Consider the following 18,467-nt stretch of genomic DNA (forward strand, 5'->3'; position numbering starts at 1 on the left):
TAAATAAATGAGGAATTAAACGATGCAAAGTAAAAAATAAATGATCTTTGATTAAAAAAAAAAACAAAAAAAAAACATTACCCCAATGTTAAACCCAATCCACCACCAACTAAATGAAATCCCACTTATAATACCAATACCACAATTGGTCAAAAGAGGCCAGTGGTAAATTTATTTGAGTATATTAATAAAATATTGAATCACTTCGATATCAAACATGTTAACTGACTAGACTGATAAAAAATATTTCATTTTTTCAAGTTTATCTCCCTGGTAAAGTGATTCATTCCTCCTGTGTGTCAATGACTACTGAGGGCCCTGCAGCCGGCATTACGGCCAGGTATTGTTTTTTCAGGCCCTTCAGGTACATCCGCAGACTTTCAGGATCCAGCCTTGAGTTTCTGGCTGTCTGCAACAGTCGAGTGGTCAGGCGGTACATGGCTCTCTGTCTCTGGGTTTCTGGGTCAGTGTCATGTCTGGCCTGGAAAAATAAAAACAAATTTCTGTCACTCTGTCCTTTCTGTCACTGCATATTATGTAAAAATCATTTTAAAAACATCATATATATTCTATAAAAGACACAGAGAAGATGCTAAAGCTGCAAAGACATAAAAATCTCATTTTTCAACCATACCAGTAGCTGCTGACTGACTTTGGAAGCAATAGTCTTTGCCTCTTGGAGAACATCTGGAGGAAGTGCCGTCATTTCTGCTGCTCTCAAACCTAGAAGAGCATGACTGAGGTCTAAAAGCTTTTAGGAATAAAATTCACCAGAACTATTATTTCATTGTACGAACTCTACCATAGTGCTTTTCTTCAGAGCATCCTCGACTCAGCAGATACGTATACACCACTTGTTCTGCACCAGTCTCACTGCTGCGTGTGTGCTGAACCTCCATGTGCTGGTTCTCCACATTTGGATAGAGAGACTCCAGCTGACACAACTCAAGAAAGTGTGTAGCAAATAGAGTGAACGCCTGCAAACAGCAGAGAAACAGGACACAGGTGAAAGATTAAAAACTGGTGAGTACATGTGATTTCTTTGTTGTACTACTTCACTGTTGACCTAAGAGGTATACACTGCTAAAAAAATAAATAAAGGGAACACCCAAACAACAGAATGTAACTCCAAGTCAACTACACTTCTGTGAAATTGAACTGTCTACTTAGGAAACAACACTGACTGACAATCAATTTCACATGCTGTTGTACAAATGAAATAGACAACAGGTGGAAATTATAGACACACCCGATAAAGGAGTGGTTCTGCATCTATGCGAGCTGTGGCAAGAAGGTTTGCTGTGTCTGTCAGCGTAGTGTCCAGAGCATGGAGGTGCTACCAGGAGGCACTGCCAGAGCCCTGCAAAATGAGCTCCAGCAGGCCACAAATGTACATGTGTCTGCTCCAACAGTCAGAAACTGACTCCATGAGGGTGGTATGAGGGCCTGATGTCCACAGGTGGGGGTTGTGCTTACAGCCCAACACTGTGCGGGATGTTTGGCATTTGTCAGAGAACACCAAGATTGGCAAATTCACCACTGACGTCCTGTGCTCTTCACAGATGAAAGCAGATTCACACTGAGCACATGTGACAGACGTGACAGAGTCTGGAGACGCCGTGGAGAACGTTCTGCTGCCTGCAACATCCTCCAGCAGGACCGGTTTGGCAGTGGGTCAGTAATGGTGTGGGATGGCATTTCTTTGGAGGGCCGCACAGCCCTCCATGTGCTCGCTAGAGGTAGCCTGACTGCCATTAGGTACTGAGATGAGATCCTCAGACCCCTTGTGGGACCATATGCTGGTGCGGTTGGCCCTGGGTTCCTCTTAATGTAAGACAATACTAGACCTCATGTGGCTGGAGTGTGTCAGCAGTTCCTGCAACAGGAAGGCATTGATGGTATGGACTGGCTTGCCTGTTCCCCAGACCTAAATCCAATCTGGGACATCATGTCTCGCTCCATCCACCAACACCAAGTTGCACCACAGACTGTCCAGGAGTTGGTGGATGCTTTAGTCCAAGTCTAGGAGATCCTTCAGGAGGACAGCCGCCGCCTCATCAGGAGCATGCTTAAGTGTTGTAGGGAGATGATACAAGCACGCGGAGGCCACACACACTAATAAGCCTCATTTCGACTTGTTTAAAGGACATTATATCAAAGTTGGATCAGCCTGTAGTGTACTCCAAATCCAGACCTCCATGGGTTGATATATTTGATTTTCATTGATCATTTTTGTGTCATTTTGTTGTCAGCACATTCAACCATGGAAACAACAAAGTATTTAATAAAATTTCTAATCCATTTAGACCTACAACGTGTTACTTTAGTGTTTCCTTTATTTCTTTCAGCAGTGTATTATAACCCAGTAAAGCTAAAGCAAAATGACTGGATGAGTAGAAGAATGTGAATTGTCTGGTTTTTAATTCAGACAGCAGTGGCAGAGGAGAATTGTAATGCTACTGTATACGCTACCTTAAGGCTAAGGAGGAACTCGCAAACTGCGTGACAAATGCCGACGCCTTCTTCAGCACTTGTACCACGTCCCAACTCATCTATGATGATCAATGACCTGTCACTTGCGTTATGGATTATGTAAGAGATCTTCAGGAAACAAATTACATGTAGGGAAGGAGGTTATATCTTCTTTTTAAGAACCTCATACAAAAATATAAGCAGCCGCAATAAAAAAAAAAAATTAAAAAAAAAAAAGACTTACCTCTCTCATTTCCAACATAAAGGTAGAAGAGCTGGTTTCAAAATCATCATCTACACCAATTCTGGTAAAAATCTGATCAGCAACACGAAACGAGGCATACTCAGCAGGGACAAAGGAGCCTGGGAAATTCATTACGAGACTTCATTACTCGAGGAGTAAGTCACACAAGTCCAACTGACTAATTTGCATGAGGTTGAAAAATTTGCTGCTGACCTATCTGGGCCATGATCTGACAGAGTGCCACCTGTTTGAGGTAAGTCGATTTACCGCTCATGTTAGGTCCTGTTATGATGACAAAGTTGCTGCCCTCAGAGATGAAGCTATTGTTTGATATAGGCTGCTGTCGTGAGATTCGCTCCAGAATGGGATGACGGCCTTGCTTGATGGCCAGCGTGTCTGTAAACTCAGGACGCACTGGCAGACAAAGCAGAAAACACTAAAACAGTTTTCTTTTTTTAAATCAATCACAAATAAAATTCAAAGAGTTATTCATGATTGTTTATCAAAATGCTGTGTAAATGTTATCATAAATGCTGTACGGCATCAATATCAATAAATGTGAAATATATATCAGCATTGGCATAAACATCTGCATATTGGCTGGGAAATAATAAAACCACAACATTTAGAAACAGAGATTTCTGAGTTAGGTATGTGCAGTGGTAACAGGCAGTTCGCTTCTCTACTTGTCTCTGTAAATACAGAAGAACATCAGCGCACACTTATGTAAGAAGGGTAATCTGAGTACAAGCTAGCAAGGATAGAAGAGGGCAGGCAGTCAGCATGCATCTATGGTGAGACAGTTTCAGACAGCTGAGGGCCAGCACTCAACACCCACATGGCTGATGGGGCTGTGCTGCACACAGAAAAAGAACTGAGCCCAGCAGAGATGGAAACTCAGAGGAGCAGTGACTGGTTGTGACATTAGCTGGGGACTGCCAAAAGTGCAGCTTGGTTTTTAACTTACCATAGTCTGAGATGGTGCACGCATTGGCCAGTGACAACAACATGTCCAACATGGAAACAGCATCAGAGAGTTTATAAAGGCAATGAATGTGCTTGTAGATGGTGATAAGAAGTTGGTGGATCACCCTGTAGGGACAGGTAAGAGGACAAAGCTTTGAAAAGACACACTATCTTGCAACCAGTGCCCTCTAGTGGACACAAAGTAGAACAAGGAATAAGATAAACTTGCTTACAGTGTTGAACAAACTCCCTTGAAACCAAGAGACAAGAACATACTGAACAATTGGTTATATTTTTGTCAGTTTTAATATAATTACTGTGTTTCTTTATAGGGAGGAACAATCAATCAGATGATAAGAGTGAATAATGTTTTGAACGAGAACAAATTCCACATTTTAGAAGCTCTGAAAAATCTCACTTGTCTGAGACATAATAAAATTCATCAGATAAAAATGACCTAAAATCAACTAGACAAGAAGTCCTGGAAATAAAAACAAAAACCTTATTTGGTCAAGAAGAGAATGAGCTTCAGTAATAAAATTCATTCAGTGCAGTTCAGTGGAGTAAGTACAAAACATTATTGTGCAAGTTTGTAAGTCATAAGATCACAGACTCCTCACACATAGGAAATGTGAAAGATCTCCCTCAAGGCTTCATCACAGCGTCCATTCATCTTCATCAGGTCAGCAGTGGTGAAGCCATAGTTGTTCCTGTGCTTGGTTACCTGGGGTTAAAGACATGAAAGGCAATTTTTAGTTATCCCAGTGCCCACTTTAGTGTCTCACTGGATTTTTTACTTCCCTTATTACAAGCTGGTGCTACATTTCTCAATTTTCTTTCAGTGTGTCATTTGTGTCTTCAGTGGCTCTTACCTTAATGAACTCTGTGGGTAGTTTTCCCTCCGGTAAGACAGCTCCTTCCAACTTCATCTGGATAAAGAAACCTCTGGCTGTGCTGAAGCTAGTGCGCATTGGTAAGCCATACTTCTCCCCCAGCTGGTTCACAACTCCTGCGCAGAACCATGACATATATTATGCAATGTGATATAAATACACAACACGATGCAGACATTTATAAACATCTACCATGAACACCTGCAATGTCATCCACTATCTCAGTGTAAACTCTGCGGGCGATGTCGAGGAACTCGTTGATGTTAGGGCGCACTGCATAACACTTCTGGGTGCGCATGGTCAGACTCCCCTTCAAGTATGTGGTGTCATCATTGATCACTGTCTTGATCTGTTCCAGGATTGTTTCAAATCTGAAGCGAGAAACAATATATACATTGTGGTAAAAGACATGAGAGCCTAGGTTGTAGATTTACTACATCAGGAGAAAAAACTAGACCTGTTGTCCTCCAATGTGGTACTGTATGCCTTTAGCAGAGATGTGTTGCAGTTCTTCAACACCATCTGTTCATAAAAGATAATGCAACAATTTGTGTGCAGTTTAAATTAATCTTTTTTTTTTTTTTAATCCACAGCTGCTGGGTGATTTGGAATACAGACAGTCATATACCCTAAGCCGTGGCACCAGATCCAGTGTGTGTTTCAGCTGAATGACATGAGTAATCTTAGATTCAGCAGCTTGAACCTGAAATCAAAAAGTACCAGTATAGAAAAATGTACAGAGAACTGTGGCAAAATGGTTCAAAACTGTGCAATGGCTTCAACTGAGTTCCAGTCACAGTCATGTGGAGTATATTACGTACCGTTTCCTGCTTTGGGATTTGGACAAGAACAGAGAGCAGCCGGTCGATGTCGAGGAAATGACCAATGGCTAGAGGGAGCAAAAGAGACAAGTAGAGTGACAGGTTCCCATAGTCAAAATGTAAAAAGTTTTATGCTGGTTCCTGACCATTCTTCAGACTGAAGAACAACTCTTCATCTTGGAGCAACTCTTGTATGGAGTCCAAGCGCATGTTGATGGTATCAACATCAACCAATGGCTCCAGAATATTGGAGCGCAACCTCCTGGCACCACCAGGTGTTTTTGTGTGGTTGAGTACCCCTAATAGACTATGTTCACTCCTATACCAAAGACAAGTGAAGTCAGAGGTAGTCTGAATATGTCTGACATTGCTTTGCCGATGTGTTCTGTCTTACCTGTGGTCTCTAATATTAACCACCAGCTCCAGGTTAGCAGCAGATGCTGAGTCAATCATGGCTGTCTCTTCACTTCCTTTAAAACTCACTTTAAGAGACTTGGCAGCATAAACAGAGCTCTGGAGGAACTCGAAGTATTTCAGCAAAGCAGCTGCAGCGGCTAGGCAATAATACCTAATTAAAAAAAAAACAATACTCGGTCATTACAGTTTTCAATCGACCTATTTGTGTTCATAAATGTTGTGCAAGTGGATTACTTCGCTTGTACTTCCATAAGGACAGTTGCAAATTCTGGAGCACACAGTTGTTGGATGTGCTCCAGTCCTTTTTTCTCATTAAAATACTTCCTTTGGATCGCAGTGAAAGTTACAGCCTAAGAAGAATGCATGCAAAACACAATTATTAGCTCACACTAACACATATTTATAAATGAAATATTCCAGTACAGTTCCCAGAAGTGCAACCAGAAGCAAGTTTAAAAAAAAAAAAGCTTTTTGTTTTGTTTGAACCTATGAATCAGAAACTATATCTATACCGGGAAATTCTCAGTGATGAGCTTGAACAGCTTTGTCCCTTTCCCCTTCTCACTGGCTGTGTCTGGCATCAGTATTTCCACAGGTACCAAGATGTGGATCTTGGTTATAACCTTCAGAGGAATAATAAAGTACTGAAACATACCTACCGTATTTCACACACTCTTCTCAGTTATAATTCTTAGCCAGTATGAAATGGATATGTCACCTTGGCATATGTCCCTGTGTCTGCAAACTGAGAAAGTACAAGCTCTGGACATCTCAAGTCTAGACTGGCCATGCCAATCTCTCCCATGGCCAAACCACGCCCTTCAACCACTGCTACAATCACAGAGGGTCCAGAGATGGTGGATGCAGATGAGCAACTTGTACCTGCAAAAATGTATTGATGTGCATAAGAAACACTATTATATAATTGGACTTTAACAGCTAGTTTGATCAATCTGCGGTGGTAACCTGTGTGCCCTGCAGACCCAGGTGTCCTTCTGAGTCTTGGTGTTGCTCCATGACTGTCAAAGGAATAGTTATCTGAGGTAGACGCTGTTCTTCCAATCCTGAAACTGCTCTGATGCTGACTTACTAAAAAACAAAAAATACGTGGGTTTTAGTCTTCCTTTGAATGCCTGCCCAAAGACTTAAGTCGGTCTTGTGGTCCCTAATAAAAGCATTTAAAAGTATAACAATCAAGATATTATCATTTTAATATTTTAGGTAATACATTCTTATAACACGCAACTCTAACCAAAGTCACTTGAGGTTATACACGGTAGTGTAGCACCATGGCTGGAGCGGCTTTCATTTGAACTTGGCTGAGACAAAACTGTGGAAGATGATGGAGGATAAGAAGTGGCGGCTTCGCTCAACAGCCGTCTGTCCGCTGAGATTTGTTCACACTCCGAGGTGTCACCGCTTGTTATCTCCTCTGTGCTGCCATGATACATTTTAAAACCTCCCCTGGAAATCATGAAGGATAAATATTTACAGATTATTTTGTCCAAGTTGTGATAAATTTCTACAAGTTACTTAAACAAAATTCGGTTTTTATGAAAGGCTAAATTGTAAACTAACTAGCAAAAAGTGCTATTCGCGCGCGCACCCTACCACGCAGACGTCTACCCAAAGGACTGGCTTAAAAAAAACTACAAAGCCAAAGAAAGAGAAAGAGGGAAATTACTCATTCTTTGTTTTGATATAGTTTGAGCATTGTATATATGAACGCTTTTCATTTGTGACGGTAATACATTTTTGCTTTTCCAAAGAAAAATGTCGAATTTAAGAAAAGTGTGAACAATGCTCTTATTCTGAAAGAATCAAACCGGATGTGTTATGTTACCTTTCCGCCTGTTATCAACATGGCGGCTGATGCGGATGAAAGTAAATATTTTGTAAGAGAAATTGAAAAAAGTGATGGCAGTGATTTAAAGGTAAAACAGTGCTACATTGGAGATGTCGGTTGTGTGGTTTGGGATGCAGCTATCGTTCTTGCGAAATACTTGGAGACGAAACAATTTTATGATGCATGTTCAGGAGTCAGTGTGTGGTCTGGCAGGACTGTGGTAGAACTTGGGGCTGGAACAGGAGTGGTGGGTCTGATGGCTGCAACACTCGGGTGAGATTGCTGAATATCATTGGGGTTTTATCCTTTTGTTTCTGTAATGTGCATATTTTTTGCAAGCATTGCTATTTTTGTGCATTAAATACATTACGTTCATATAGAAATGGGCTTGAATAACGAGATAAACCAGTAATATTATTCCATGATCACTTTTTACCCACAGAGCACAAGTTATAGTCACAGATTTGGAAGACTTGCAGACCCTTCTGATGAAGAACATCCAAGAAAACCAGGGACTCATCAGTAGTGGGTCCATAACTGCCAAGGTATTGAAATGGTTTGTACTTACAATTTTTATTTGATGCCTAAATTTCTTTTTCAAAATACACACAAACTGGATATTTATAACTTTTAACTTTCTTGTTTTTGCTGTTCTTCAAGGGGTGATGATGTGTCAGAGTTCTTACCTCCCCCACATTACATCTTGATGGCAGATTGCATCTACTATGAACAGGTATATACATTTCAACTGTTCAGTTCAATATGACCATATGCCATTTGAAACATGACAAAAACTGAATGTACGTGATTGACTTTTCATTTTAAGTTATCAATTATTCCCATTCAGTCAATTGTTCCATTAGTGGAGAGCTTGAAACTGCTTACTGGACCAGACACTTGCATTATTTGCTGTTATGAGCAACGGACAGAGGGTCTCAATCCAGAGGTGGAGAGAAAGTTTTTTGAGGTAAGAATCAAAGAAATGATGCGATTATGCCTTATTTTTGTATGCAAGCTAATGTATTTGCCATCGGGATTGCCAGACACACTTTTGTGATCTTTTTCAGTTGCTGCAACAAGATTTCACCTGTGAGAAGATACCGTGTGACAAACATGACCCAGAGTACAGCAGTCCAGACATCCACATTCTTCATATTCGAAAAAAAGTACATTTACAGTGAAGTTAGTTTTTTTCATGTCTGTCCCAAATACCACACAAAAATCATCTTAACAGACAGAAGGTTGAAAGTCTTCATACTGTGTGTGATATTTTGTGTGTGTGTGTGTGTGTGTGTATTTTATACTTCATTTTTTAATGGGAAACACTTAATAAAGAAATAAAAAATATAATGAAACACTTTTGTGACAGCATATGTGACAAATGTGCATAAAACCTTTCATATTTATTTTGAAAAACAAACATAAAACTTTAGCCCCCTTTGACTTTAGATGCATTTCTTATCATTAAGAATTATAATTCAGTTTTTATACCTTAGCTGTAAATATGAAACCCACATTTCTTCTACATGTGATCAAATGTACGAGGGTTTTACTGCAAACTTTTGCAGAAATGAACAGATGTTGACAGTGAGAATGGCAACCTTTTTAAAAAACCAGTAAATTCAACATAATGTTACAGGAGCACTAGGTGGCAATAGTTACTTGTAACAAAAACCTAAAAAGTTGCTGGGCACAAACATTTAGCCCTTTTACTAAACCATACATTGACTTGAAGGTCAAGCTGCTAATCTTACCCCCAAATGATAATTTAATTTGTAAAGATTAGATTTATTCCTACACGAGGAAAGGCTTGAAAATGAGCATTTTCTATTATTACTTGTACACAGCTTAACAAGTTTTGAGACTGAAGCCAAGACAGTGTATGGAGGATTTTGCCCTCCATGCGAGGGGAATTCCACTTAACGCTCCAGATTAAGTGGAAGATAATCTCATTCTCAAGCATAAACCATGAAGTATGCCCCATAGCCCCACAAGCATGCAGGGCCCCTCACAGCCTTTCTTGCTGTTACGCAGTGCAGGGTGGTCTCTAAAGCACAATCCAAATAACAAATGTTATGGCTGAAAGTGACATTGTGTGGATTGAATGTATTACTAATTCTCTATAAAAGAACATTACATCTAAATGACAGCTTTTATCCTGTCATTACTGAAAAGCAAACCAGCTTGTGGATAGGAAGGTGTAGTATATCCAAATATGAATTAATAATCCAGAATCTGCTGATAAGTGCCTTTTTTTAAATTTGAAGAATACGTGCGTGACTAATAATTTAAAGCATATGCTTTTATTTGTGTTTTCTGAGTTAAAATTAATTCAAGTAAAGAGGATACAAACTTGAAAATAATGTCATTGTGAAATTCAGATTAGAATCCAAGTTTAATAGCGTCTCGCTTTATAAAATGGAGGTTTTTACAGGCTGACGAGCTGGCAAACTTGGATGGGGAGAAGCAAGTCTTGAGTTCCCTGCTTAGGCTGCTGTCACCACAACCCAACGCTGGATAAGTAGCAGAAAATGGATGGATGGACAGACAGCAATGATGCCTGTTACAACAGGAATAGAAATAAACTCCCTTGTTTTCCTTTACTATATCACACTAGTTACTATAAATGAACAGCAGATCTTTTTTAATATAATCTGTCCCCATGGCCTTGTGGTACCCTCTCACTTGTGCCTGCAGCAGCTGGACTGTTAGTCACAATTAACCTTCTTTTGAGGTCTTCTTGGCTTTGACCAGCTAATTAATTTGACTCGCAGCTGGTATTAAGCCCACGTTCCCCACTGTGGTGGGGACAGGACCCAGGGGGTGTTACTAGGGAGCTAGAGGGGAGCACTCCTCTGTGTTAACATATTCTCTTTATTTCACCCATAGCTCTCCAAGAGAAGCAACACAGAATATGTCCTTTTGTCTCGATGGCCTTCTCTGCTCCTCAGATGTTAACCAAAAAATAATTATAACAGTGGAGTTGCACTCTACTTGCAGTTTCCTAATTAGGCTAGCATGCAAGGGAATAGGGAGAAGTTCACTGTAAATGAGGGCATCTCACCGCAACGGTGTCTGTAATCCGTTATCACAAGCACATTGCAGTTGATCGTGACCATAACATGATTATTCATGTATATTCTGCCTTGTAACAAGACAGAATGGGGGCATTTTCTGCCAACAGATGGTGCTATTAGAAGGAGTTTCATTTACTTGAGTGGAAAACATGAAAGGAAAACAGCACACTACAAATGCCCAGGACTACCTGAAAACATTTCCAGTGTGCATGCATTATATGTTAGCAGTTAGTTTCCATATATTTCCTCTGACCATGATCCACATGCAGCCTGAATCCTCTTTTAACACTGGGGGGATTTAAGGTTGTGCAGTTTTCCTCCAAAGCAGATAGATGGAGGACTCTGCCAGGCTGTGCGGTGTTGTGCCTAACTGCTGCATCACCGCCAAGTGACACAGAGGATCTTTTGTGTCATCACCATCACGCTGCCTGGAGCCAAGAGACACTGCTCCAGAAATGAAGACTCATTTTCTCACTAACTATTAGGGAGTGGCTCAAGAATAGGCATCAAACTGGGATGATTAAAAATAGAAGAAGGGCTGCATAAATGTGTGACTCCCCTGTCCCTGCAAATGTGTCCACCCCTTTTTATTCTCCTTCTAACTCTCACACATGGCAAACAGAGCTCATTGAACAATATGTTGCACAGAGACAACAGACCGCACTTAGAGGACGTGATTTGTGTTATCTTTCAGCTAACTCTCAAACCCCAATCTGGAATGATGGGAGCCATGCCATGGTGCTGATCCTTTTGCGAATTTGAGAGCAGGAATTGACAAGTGTATCACAGTAGGACAACTAGCTTATAGAAACACAATGCTGAGTCCCTCTCACCCCTGCAGGGGGAAAGGGAGGAAGGTCGGGGTGCTGTTAAGACAGCTGTGCTGCAGTTGAGTGGGAACAAAAATCCTGCACTGGAAGAATACTGCACACTTTCCTTTTTTCCCATTTATATCAGTGAATTAATATTAATACTATACTGGTAACTAAAGAAGATTTGATATTATGTAACACAAACATATACTGCATAATATACTAGCTAATAATATGATTATAACCTAGACCTATATATAATTCTGAGGTTATAGTCATAATATTAACTTATTGTCTTTGTCTAATGGTTTATCTACCCCTTAATTACACAGTTTGATGAGCGCTCACTTCCAATATGTGCTGTCTGCACAGTACTCTAGTGCAGTGATGTATTTGTCATGATTAGGATGTGTAGTGGTCCAGCTCAGTAGGGAATAGTGCAGGAGAGATGGGAGCAGTGTGCGGATGAAGCATTTCCCTGAGTCATAACTTTTCAGTAGTCTAACTGGGGATTGTGTGTAAGCAGCAGCACCTGATTTGTAGCAAGTCAGGTGCTGCAGATCTGAGATTTTCTACCAGGCATGAACTATTGTTTAATCCAGGTGCAGTGTCACTCAGAACACCGACTCTGCTGCAGTTACAGTAATGTAGTCCTGCACACCGATGCCCAGCTGCAAACTGCTGCAGCAAACCTTTCAGGTGTCTTTGCATTTGCAGTTAGTCAGCATGGAGAATGTAGTGTGTGCTTCTGGTGTGTAAATGGTTTATGTTTACATTGCTATGCAATGGTATGTCGACATCATCCAGTTAAGTGAGGAAGCACTGTCCATGGCAAAGGCTGGGGCACTGTGTACTGTACAAACAAGCCTCGGGCAAACATATTCAGCAAGAAGCTGATCTCAGAAACTTCAGATTTAATAATGCTTCAGAAACAGATGCAATTACTGTACATTTCTGCTGCTTGCAGCTAAGAAACTCAGGAAACTCCAAGCTGCAGCACTATGAATGATACCTGTCTCTTCCTCTTGTACTGTATTGCTCACACTCGGCTTTGATCGTCTTTATTCTCAGTGTGTTAGAAGTAGAAAAACACAATGTGTGGAGACAAACTGTCTCACACTCACACAGCTGTGTAAAACATCTGTCAATTCTAAAGAGGACCCATGTGGACAATGTTTTCACATGATGGATTATAACTAAAAGCCCCGAGGCTTGAATATGTAATAGCACTTAAATTGGACAGTGGAAAAATCAACATGATTACAGGCCAGTGAAAGTGCATGGTTTGTTGCTTAAATCATGTAGTTAGTGCTTGCATGAACGCTTTGTGTCTCTAGTTGCGCACAAATTGAATATGTCAGATGGACTTCCAACTTCACAGTAAACTTCTGGTTCCCTGAATTTGTAATGTCACCACAGCCAGTAACCTTCAGTTGCAGATATGAAAGGAATGTGTTTTGGATCACTGCCCAGTGCACCTTGGACTTCACAGTCGCACATTTTTCCACCTCATTTGCCTAAACCACACTACAACCACTGTTAAAATAACAAAAAAAAAATTGTTTTCAAACACCTGCTTGCAAAACAAAGCCAGGTTACACCTACAGTTCACACTTAGAAGGCTGCGTGTGTCTATCATGGCATTCAACAGCTTTACCCACTGCAGGAAACCTATCACAACTTTCAACCACTTCCGCACCAGTGTAACTCTGAACTGCCCGAGTTCATTTTTGATAACATAGTCAACAAGGCTAAACAGGTTTTGCAGGAATTTACCACACAGAGCAAGAGTTTCACAACTAAAGAGACAAGTTTAGAGTCCTTATAACTAAGCAACCAGTGGAAAAAGTCTTAGAAGTCTGTGGTTTATAGCAGGTGTTCCCTCCTGCCATTTAGTGGTTATAAAACCCAAAAGATTCAGTAATAAGGGCATTTGGCTATGTGGGTAAGAACATCCATGCCTGCACACATCACAAATTCTATAGTGATTATCTAGACGGGTGTGACTGATGGATTGTAAGCCAGCATTAAGCCTGCAATGACTGTGTTTAAGGCCTGAAGTCAGACATAAGAATTATATTCACGCTACCTGCAAGAATTATGCTCTACAGCTAGAGTTCAGAGGAAATGAATTTAGGAAAACAAACCGCACCCGTGAAAACCACAGATAATTCAAGTTAGTTTCTTTCATGGGAGGAGTATTTATACAGCCACTACCACTGCCCTGTTTTTTATTTTTAGTTGACGTGTGCAACACAGCACGGTTGTGGAAATGTGTAAAATGTCTGCTTCTAAATTGCTGAGTTTAGTTCATAAAGAGTAGGGTCCCTTTTAACTGTTCTGCTTTCTATGTAGGATGGAGGAACTAACTGGAAATTTTCAGCAGTCTCAGCTGCCTACGTCTTATCAAACAACCAGACCATGATGGTGGAGGTCTCATCAGGCTGCCATAGAAATACACACAGAAAACAAACAGAATGCTAAGAAAAACCAGAATGTTTAAAAACAAACCACATAAAAAGTTTATTTCCCCTTGTTATGATAGTTAAGACATTGTTTATCCACTAAATTATTACCTCTTTTTCTACTAACAGGATGCAAATAGACTTTCTCGCAATAGAAAAGACAGTCTTACTCAACCCAACTTACCAGAGTAACACGTTATAAAGAAAAGGAGCGAGGGTCATCATACAAAGCCCCTTCTATGAACTGAAACTTACTCCTAACATTACTTTCAGGAAGTATAAGGAATTCCAGCTGAGCCCAGGGAGTTGACAGAAGGGCCAGGAGGTCTCATCTTTACAGAGGGGAGGTCATTAAAACTTGCTTACAGTCTCTGTCCTTGCCCTTGGGGCACCAACATTTCCTGTAAAGCTGTGAGGATCATATGGTTGTAATGAAGAGGTGGGAACAAAAGTGGTAATTACAACCCAATTAAGCTGCCATCGGCATCTAATGGAGGCCCTTGACCAAGCACTCACCGCTCTTCTCTTCCTGTGGAGTTTGTTGCAATGAGGATTTTTTTTTTTTTTTTATCTTGCTGCCCCTTTTTTTTAGGGAACATTTCTAAAAGCTAAGTTACATCTGTCTAAGTCACCTAACCTGTCTGACGGAAACCTCTGTGGTACTAAAGCAAACATCCTGAGGCCTCAAGAGCAACTTGCTAGGCATAATTTTTTTCTCCCCTCTGCACAACAAATACTATCACAGCAAAATGCTAAAATATCTGTGGATGAAAATATTATTTAGGGAGAAGTGTGCAGCGCTGACTGCATGCAAAGACAGTGAACCACATTGTTGGGAATGCACACTTAAATCTCACATGATTTCAGTGTTTCCCATCAATTGGATCATCAGTTCTTCAGCAAGATGCACAACCTTCCTTGCTAATCAGGTTTAGCTGAACATTTGAAGTATTACTTCATTTAAAAATCTGTAAACTCATGTAATTTAAAGAAATGCATTTATGCTAAAACAAAAAACAAAGCAGAAATAATTTAGGAGCGATTGCACATGGTTCGGTTTGCACTTTGTTTCATGTCTTCTAATGAGAAACTATATTCAAACAGAATTTTCTATAAGTACCCTTTAAACTCCATTTAATTTTCCATTTCTGAACCACAGGCTTCCACTTGTCAACTTGAGGAGTCTCGTTAAATAAATGAATGAGTTTATTTTCAAAGCCAGTCCCCAGTGAAGGCAAAGTCAGGAAGTTACAGCTGGGAGCTCAGCATCATCTCATCTCTGGCTCCCAATCAACATGCAATACCCCTCCCTCCCCCAAAAGTGTCACAATTCAGCTGTGTATCTGCAGGACCGCACCAACTTCCATGAAAACCACCATGTGGTTCTGTTGTTCCAAAAATGTCAGCAAGTTCAGCTTCCTGTTTTGTACATTTTCCTGGTCCGCTGTAACTGAGGCCACCAGCTTTCAGTCCAAGCGCAGCTGTAGGGCCATTCATGAAGAATCAGCTAAATAACAATGAAACTCAGGGGGGATTTTCAAACTTCAGACTTCCACTCCAAAGTCTTAATTCAAGATTTGTTTTTAAATTATTGTACATTAAATATAAAAAGCTGTCAATAAATGTTCTGATCACTAGCAGGCCCTGTCCTTCAAGAAAAACCAGGGACATAAAGGATTTAAAATCACTTTTTTAATAAGACATTACAATGACATTGTTCTGTACATAGTTCCCCCAGTCAAAAGAGGAGTAAGAGCTGCACCACATGGTGTCATTAAGCATCTCACCAGTAAACAGCTCCCTCTGACTGCAAAACAGATGGACTCTGATGTAGGGTTAATGTACTTACGTACTCATGCTACAGATATAGGCTATCATATAATGTCCCAATACTGAGACTAATCAACTGTGGCATCAGATCGAGAGCTCATAGCTGAATGACATTCCTTTGGAAAGATTGTGCCAACTGACTACATATTGTCCAAAATTAAAAATGCATCCTGACAAGCATGTTTCAGAGTTACTGGAGGCCTACTTGTTGAATACTCAGCACAATTAGACATGACACAAAAGGTCAATTAAGTAACTATATAGCCCACAAGAGGGTAGTGGAGGGAGTAATAAAACATATTAGAAGTCTTTTTTTCTGATGCCCAGACTAATGATGACTATGAAATGTAAGCATTGGCAATTTTTTTCCTTTACATTTGTAACCCTGCTTCCTCAATACCACTGAGAAAGAATACTTTTCATCACAGTACTGCGTCATCACAGATGTCGATGTCCTTCAAGTAGGCTACATGACGTTTAAGAGCTCACCCTTGAAGAAAAGAAAATCCAAGTTCAACACAACACAGAGTGAACCTTAAAGCAAGCTTTAGTCCAAGAATGAAGATTAAAAACTTCATTAGAAAAACTATATAAAACAGCAGAAGAAAGAATAACAGGCAAAGGTGGTGATCTCTGTGGCTTTAACCTTGGGACTGATTAAAAAAAAAAAACTGAAGCAAATCCCATCAATCATGAATGTAATATAAGCCTGGTACAGAACACAAGCAAATTTTAAGCCAGCAAACCCAGCTAAAGATAAATTAGTCAGGGGGCAAACGAAGTATTAAAATAAATGGGAGATAATCAACTTTTCTTTATCATACTCATTTTGAGAAGTTATTTGTTACTTGCAATTTTATTGTAGTTTTGACCTAAAACAGTCAGCACTCAATCATTAAGATTTGTAATTTGAGGTTAGCCATGTCAGACCCTCATACAGTCCATCGCCTGTGGTAGCGCAGGAGGGCTGAACATACCAATTCCTATCTCTGATGCGGGTCAATCCAAGCTTCTCCTGGATTTCATGTGGCTTCATGGCATCTGGGAGGTCTTGCTTATTGGCAAATATCAAGATGATGGCATCCCTCATCTCCCGGTCATTAATGATGCGGTGAAGTTCCTGCCTTGCCTCGTCTATACGATCCCTGTCCGCACAATCCACCACAAAAATTAAGCCCTGGGTACCTGTGTAGTAGTGTCGCCACAGAGGACGAATCTTATCCTGGCCTCCAACATCCCAGACATTGAACTTGACATTTTTGTAAGTGACCGTTTCCACATTGAAGCCGACTGTAGGGATTGTGGTTACAGACTGTCCCAGTTTCAGTTTGTAAAGGATTGTTGTCTTTCCAGCAGCATCAAGTCCAAGCATCAATATTCTCATCTCCTTGTTCCCAAAGATTTTAGAGAGCATCTTCCCCATTTTGGACTATTGAGCATAAATACGTTGTTCCAAAGAGAAAAGGTTGTGATTTGTATTGATGATTTTTCACTCACAATGCACCTTCAGTTTTTAGTATTGGCTCACTCCTGAAAACATGACCTGGTCATGAGGATATTTTGAGGAAAAGTCAGAATTGTGCACACATGTTCAGACCTATAAACAGGACTTTGGTAGTTTTGATTGAAAGGTCTGTCAGGATTCTGAGTCTAGTGACATCTATGTTCAGAGTATCACAAGGTTTTCAGGGCCTTCATTGACACAGCCAGACTAAGAACTTGGCAGCAGCTGTTGCAGGACGTTCATTGTTGAGCCGAAATGAACCGAAAGCTGCGTGAGAACTGAAGGCCGTGGGGACTCAGGGCTGTATTTATGAAGACGAACCCCAAAAAGCCGCGATACTTGGGACCAAAATCCTCCTGATATGTGTGCCAGTCCTCCTCACCGGGTGCGCCCTTGTTCTCCTCACCGCTGCCTGGGGAGAAAAAGCAGCTTTCGGCGGCTATTCCAAACAGCGTTGCACCATGCCACTTCTCTGTGCTGGAAGGGACGGCGACCCCAGGACACAAATATCCGCTCAAAAAAACTCTAGTCGCCCTGAAATGACATTTAAAATTAGGGTCAGACATACAAATTTGGCAACATACCGCTCGTGGCTGTTAAAGACGGTTAGTAACTTAGCAAAAGCTAGCATGCTGCTTAGCAAGCTAAGCTAACTGGCTAACGATAGTTGGCAGCAGCAAACTAATTGTACCCGGGCATAATATAGAAAATACAATCATAGAATATTTTGGCTGTGGTTTTAATGAGTTGAATCGATAACCGAAATATAAGTTATTAACCCTCTTTCTCTTCTCTTCGATGTCGACAAATCCTCTCAGCCCTCGTCTTCCTCCTTTAACTGGAGCTGGTCGCAGTGCTGCTACACCGGAAAGGTGTGGAGCTGCATTAACAGCTACTTCCTCCCGTCTGCTTCATTCAGCTCTGCTCGCCTCTGACTGTCTGGGACGGCAAAGAAATGCCCTCACTGACATGCAAGCTAGTAAAATTGACAGTTATAGTCGCCTGTTTAAGTTTGACGAAATTAAATATATAAATATTTTAAGTGAAAGAACCGTTTACACGAATATAACAGGGGCTCCCTCTAATCTGAAACCTTTATTCACTTGGTAATTATTACAGT

At 40.6% G+C, this 18,467-nt stretch overlaps 3 protein-coding genes across 3 annotated transcripts; 1 reads left to right on the forward strand and 2 right to left on the reverse strand.

Annotated features, from left to right (window-relative positions):
- Positions 1-283: 283 nt before the first annotated feature.
- Positions 284-6,633, reverse strand: msh4 (mutS homolog 4; the record flags this gene model as incomplete). The annotated part of the gene is made up of 18 exons (XM_079261581.1): positions 6,532-6,633; positions 6,326-6,436; positions 6,048-6,163; positions 5,791-5,964; positions 5,543-5,715; positions 5,397-5,464; positions 5,204-5,278; positions 5,033-5,097; positions 4,777-4,946; positions 4,555-4,691; positions 4,303-4,406; positions 3,684-3,808; positions 2,930-3,130; positions 2,717-2,835; positions 2,473-2,601; positions 803-977; positions 635-723; positions 284-481 (listed from the first exon to the last, which is right to left on the reverse strand). Exons 1-18 carry the CDS (start codon positions 6,616-6,618, stop codon positions 284-286), a joined length of 2,316 nt encoding a protein of 771 aa, XP_079117707.1. The 5' UTR covers positions 6,619-6,633.
- A 1,042-nt stretch (positions 6,634-7,675) lies between these two features.
- vcpkmt (valosin containing protein lysine (K) methyltransferase) lies at positions 7,676-8,864 on the forward strand (the record flags this gene model as incomplete). Its single annotated transcript, XM_079261728.1, has 5 exons — positions 7,676-7,932; positions 8,102-8,215; positions 8,320-8,392; positions 8,507-8,626; positions 8,727-8,864. The coding sequence occupies 5 exons, from the start codon at positions 7,676-7,678 to the stop codon at positions 8,838-8,840; spliced, it is 678 nt and encodes a 225-aa protein (XP_079117854.1). The 3' UTR covers positions 8,841-8,864.
- A 6,832-nt stretch (positions 8,865-15,696) lies between these two features.
- On the reverse strand, positions 15,697-18,201 carry arf6b (ADP-ribosylation factor 6b). The gene is made up of 2 exons (XM_079261980.1): positions 18,127-18,201; positions 15,697-17,881 (listed from the first exon to the last, which is right to left on the reverse strand). Exon 2 carries the CDS (start codon positions 17,264-17,266, stop codon positions 16,739-16,741), a length of 528 nt encoding a protein of 175 aa, XP_079118106.1. The 5' UTR covers positions 17,267-17,881; positions 18,127-18,201; the 3' UTR covers positions 15,697-16,738.
- Between the last annotated feature and the right edge of the window lie 266 nt (positions 18,202-18,467).

The sequence above is a fragment of the Telmatherina bonti genome, assembly GCF_933228915.1.
Source record: "Telmatherina bonti genome assembly, chromosome: 22".
Taxonomy (NCBI): domain Eukaryota; kingdom Metazoa; phylum Chordata; class Actinopteri; order Atheriniformes; family Telmatherinidae; genus Telmatherina; species Telmatherina bonti.

What these genes read in the sequence shown, in the direction of transcription:
- arf6b (XM_079261980.1), bottom strand. Translation starts at nt 17,266, where the DNA reads ATGGGGAAGATGCTCTCTAAAATCTTTGGGAACAAGGAGATGAGAATA.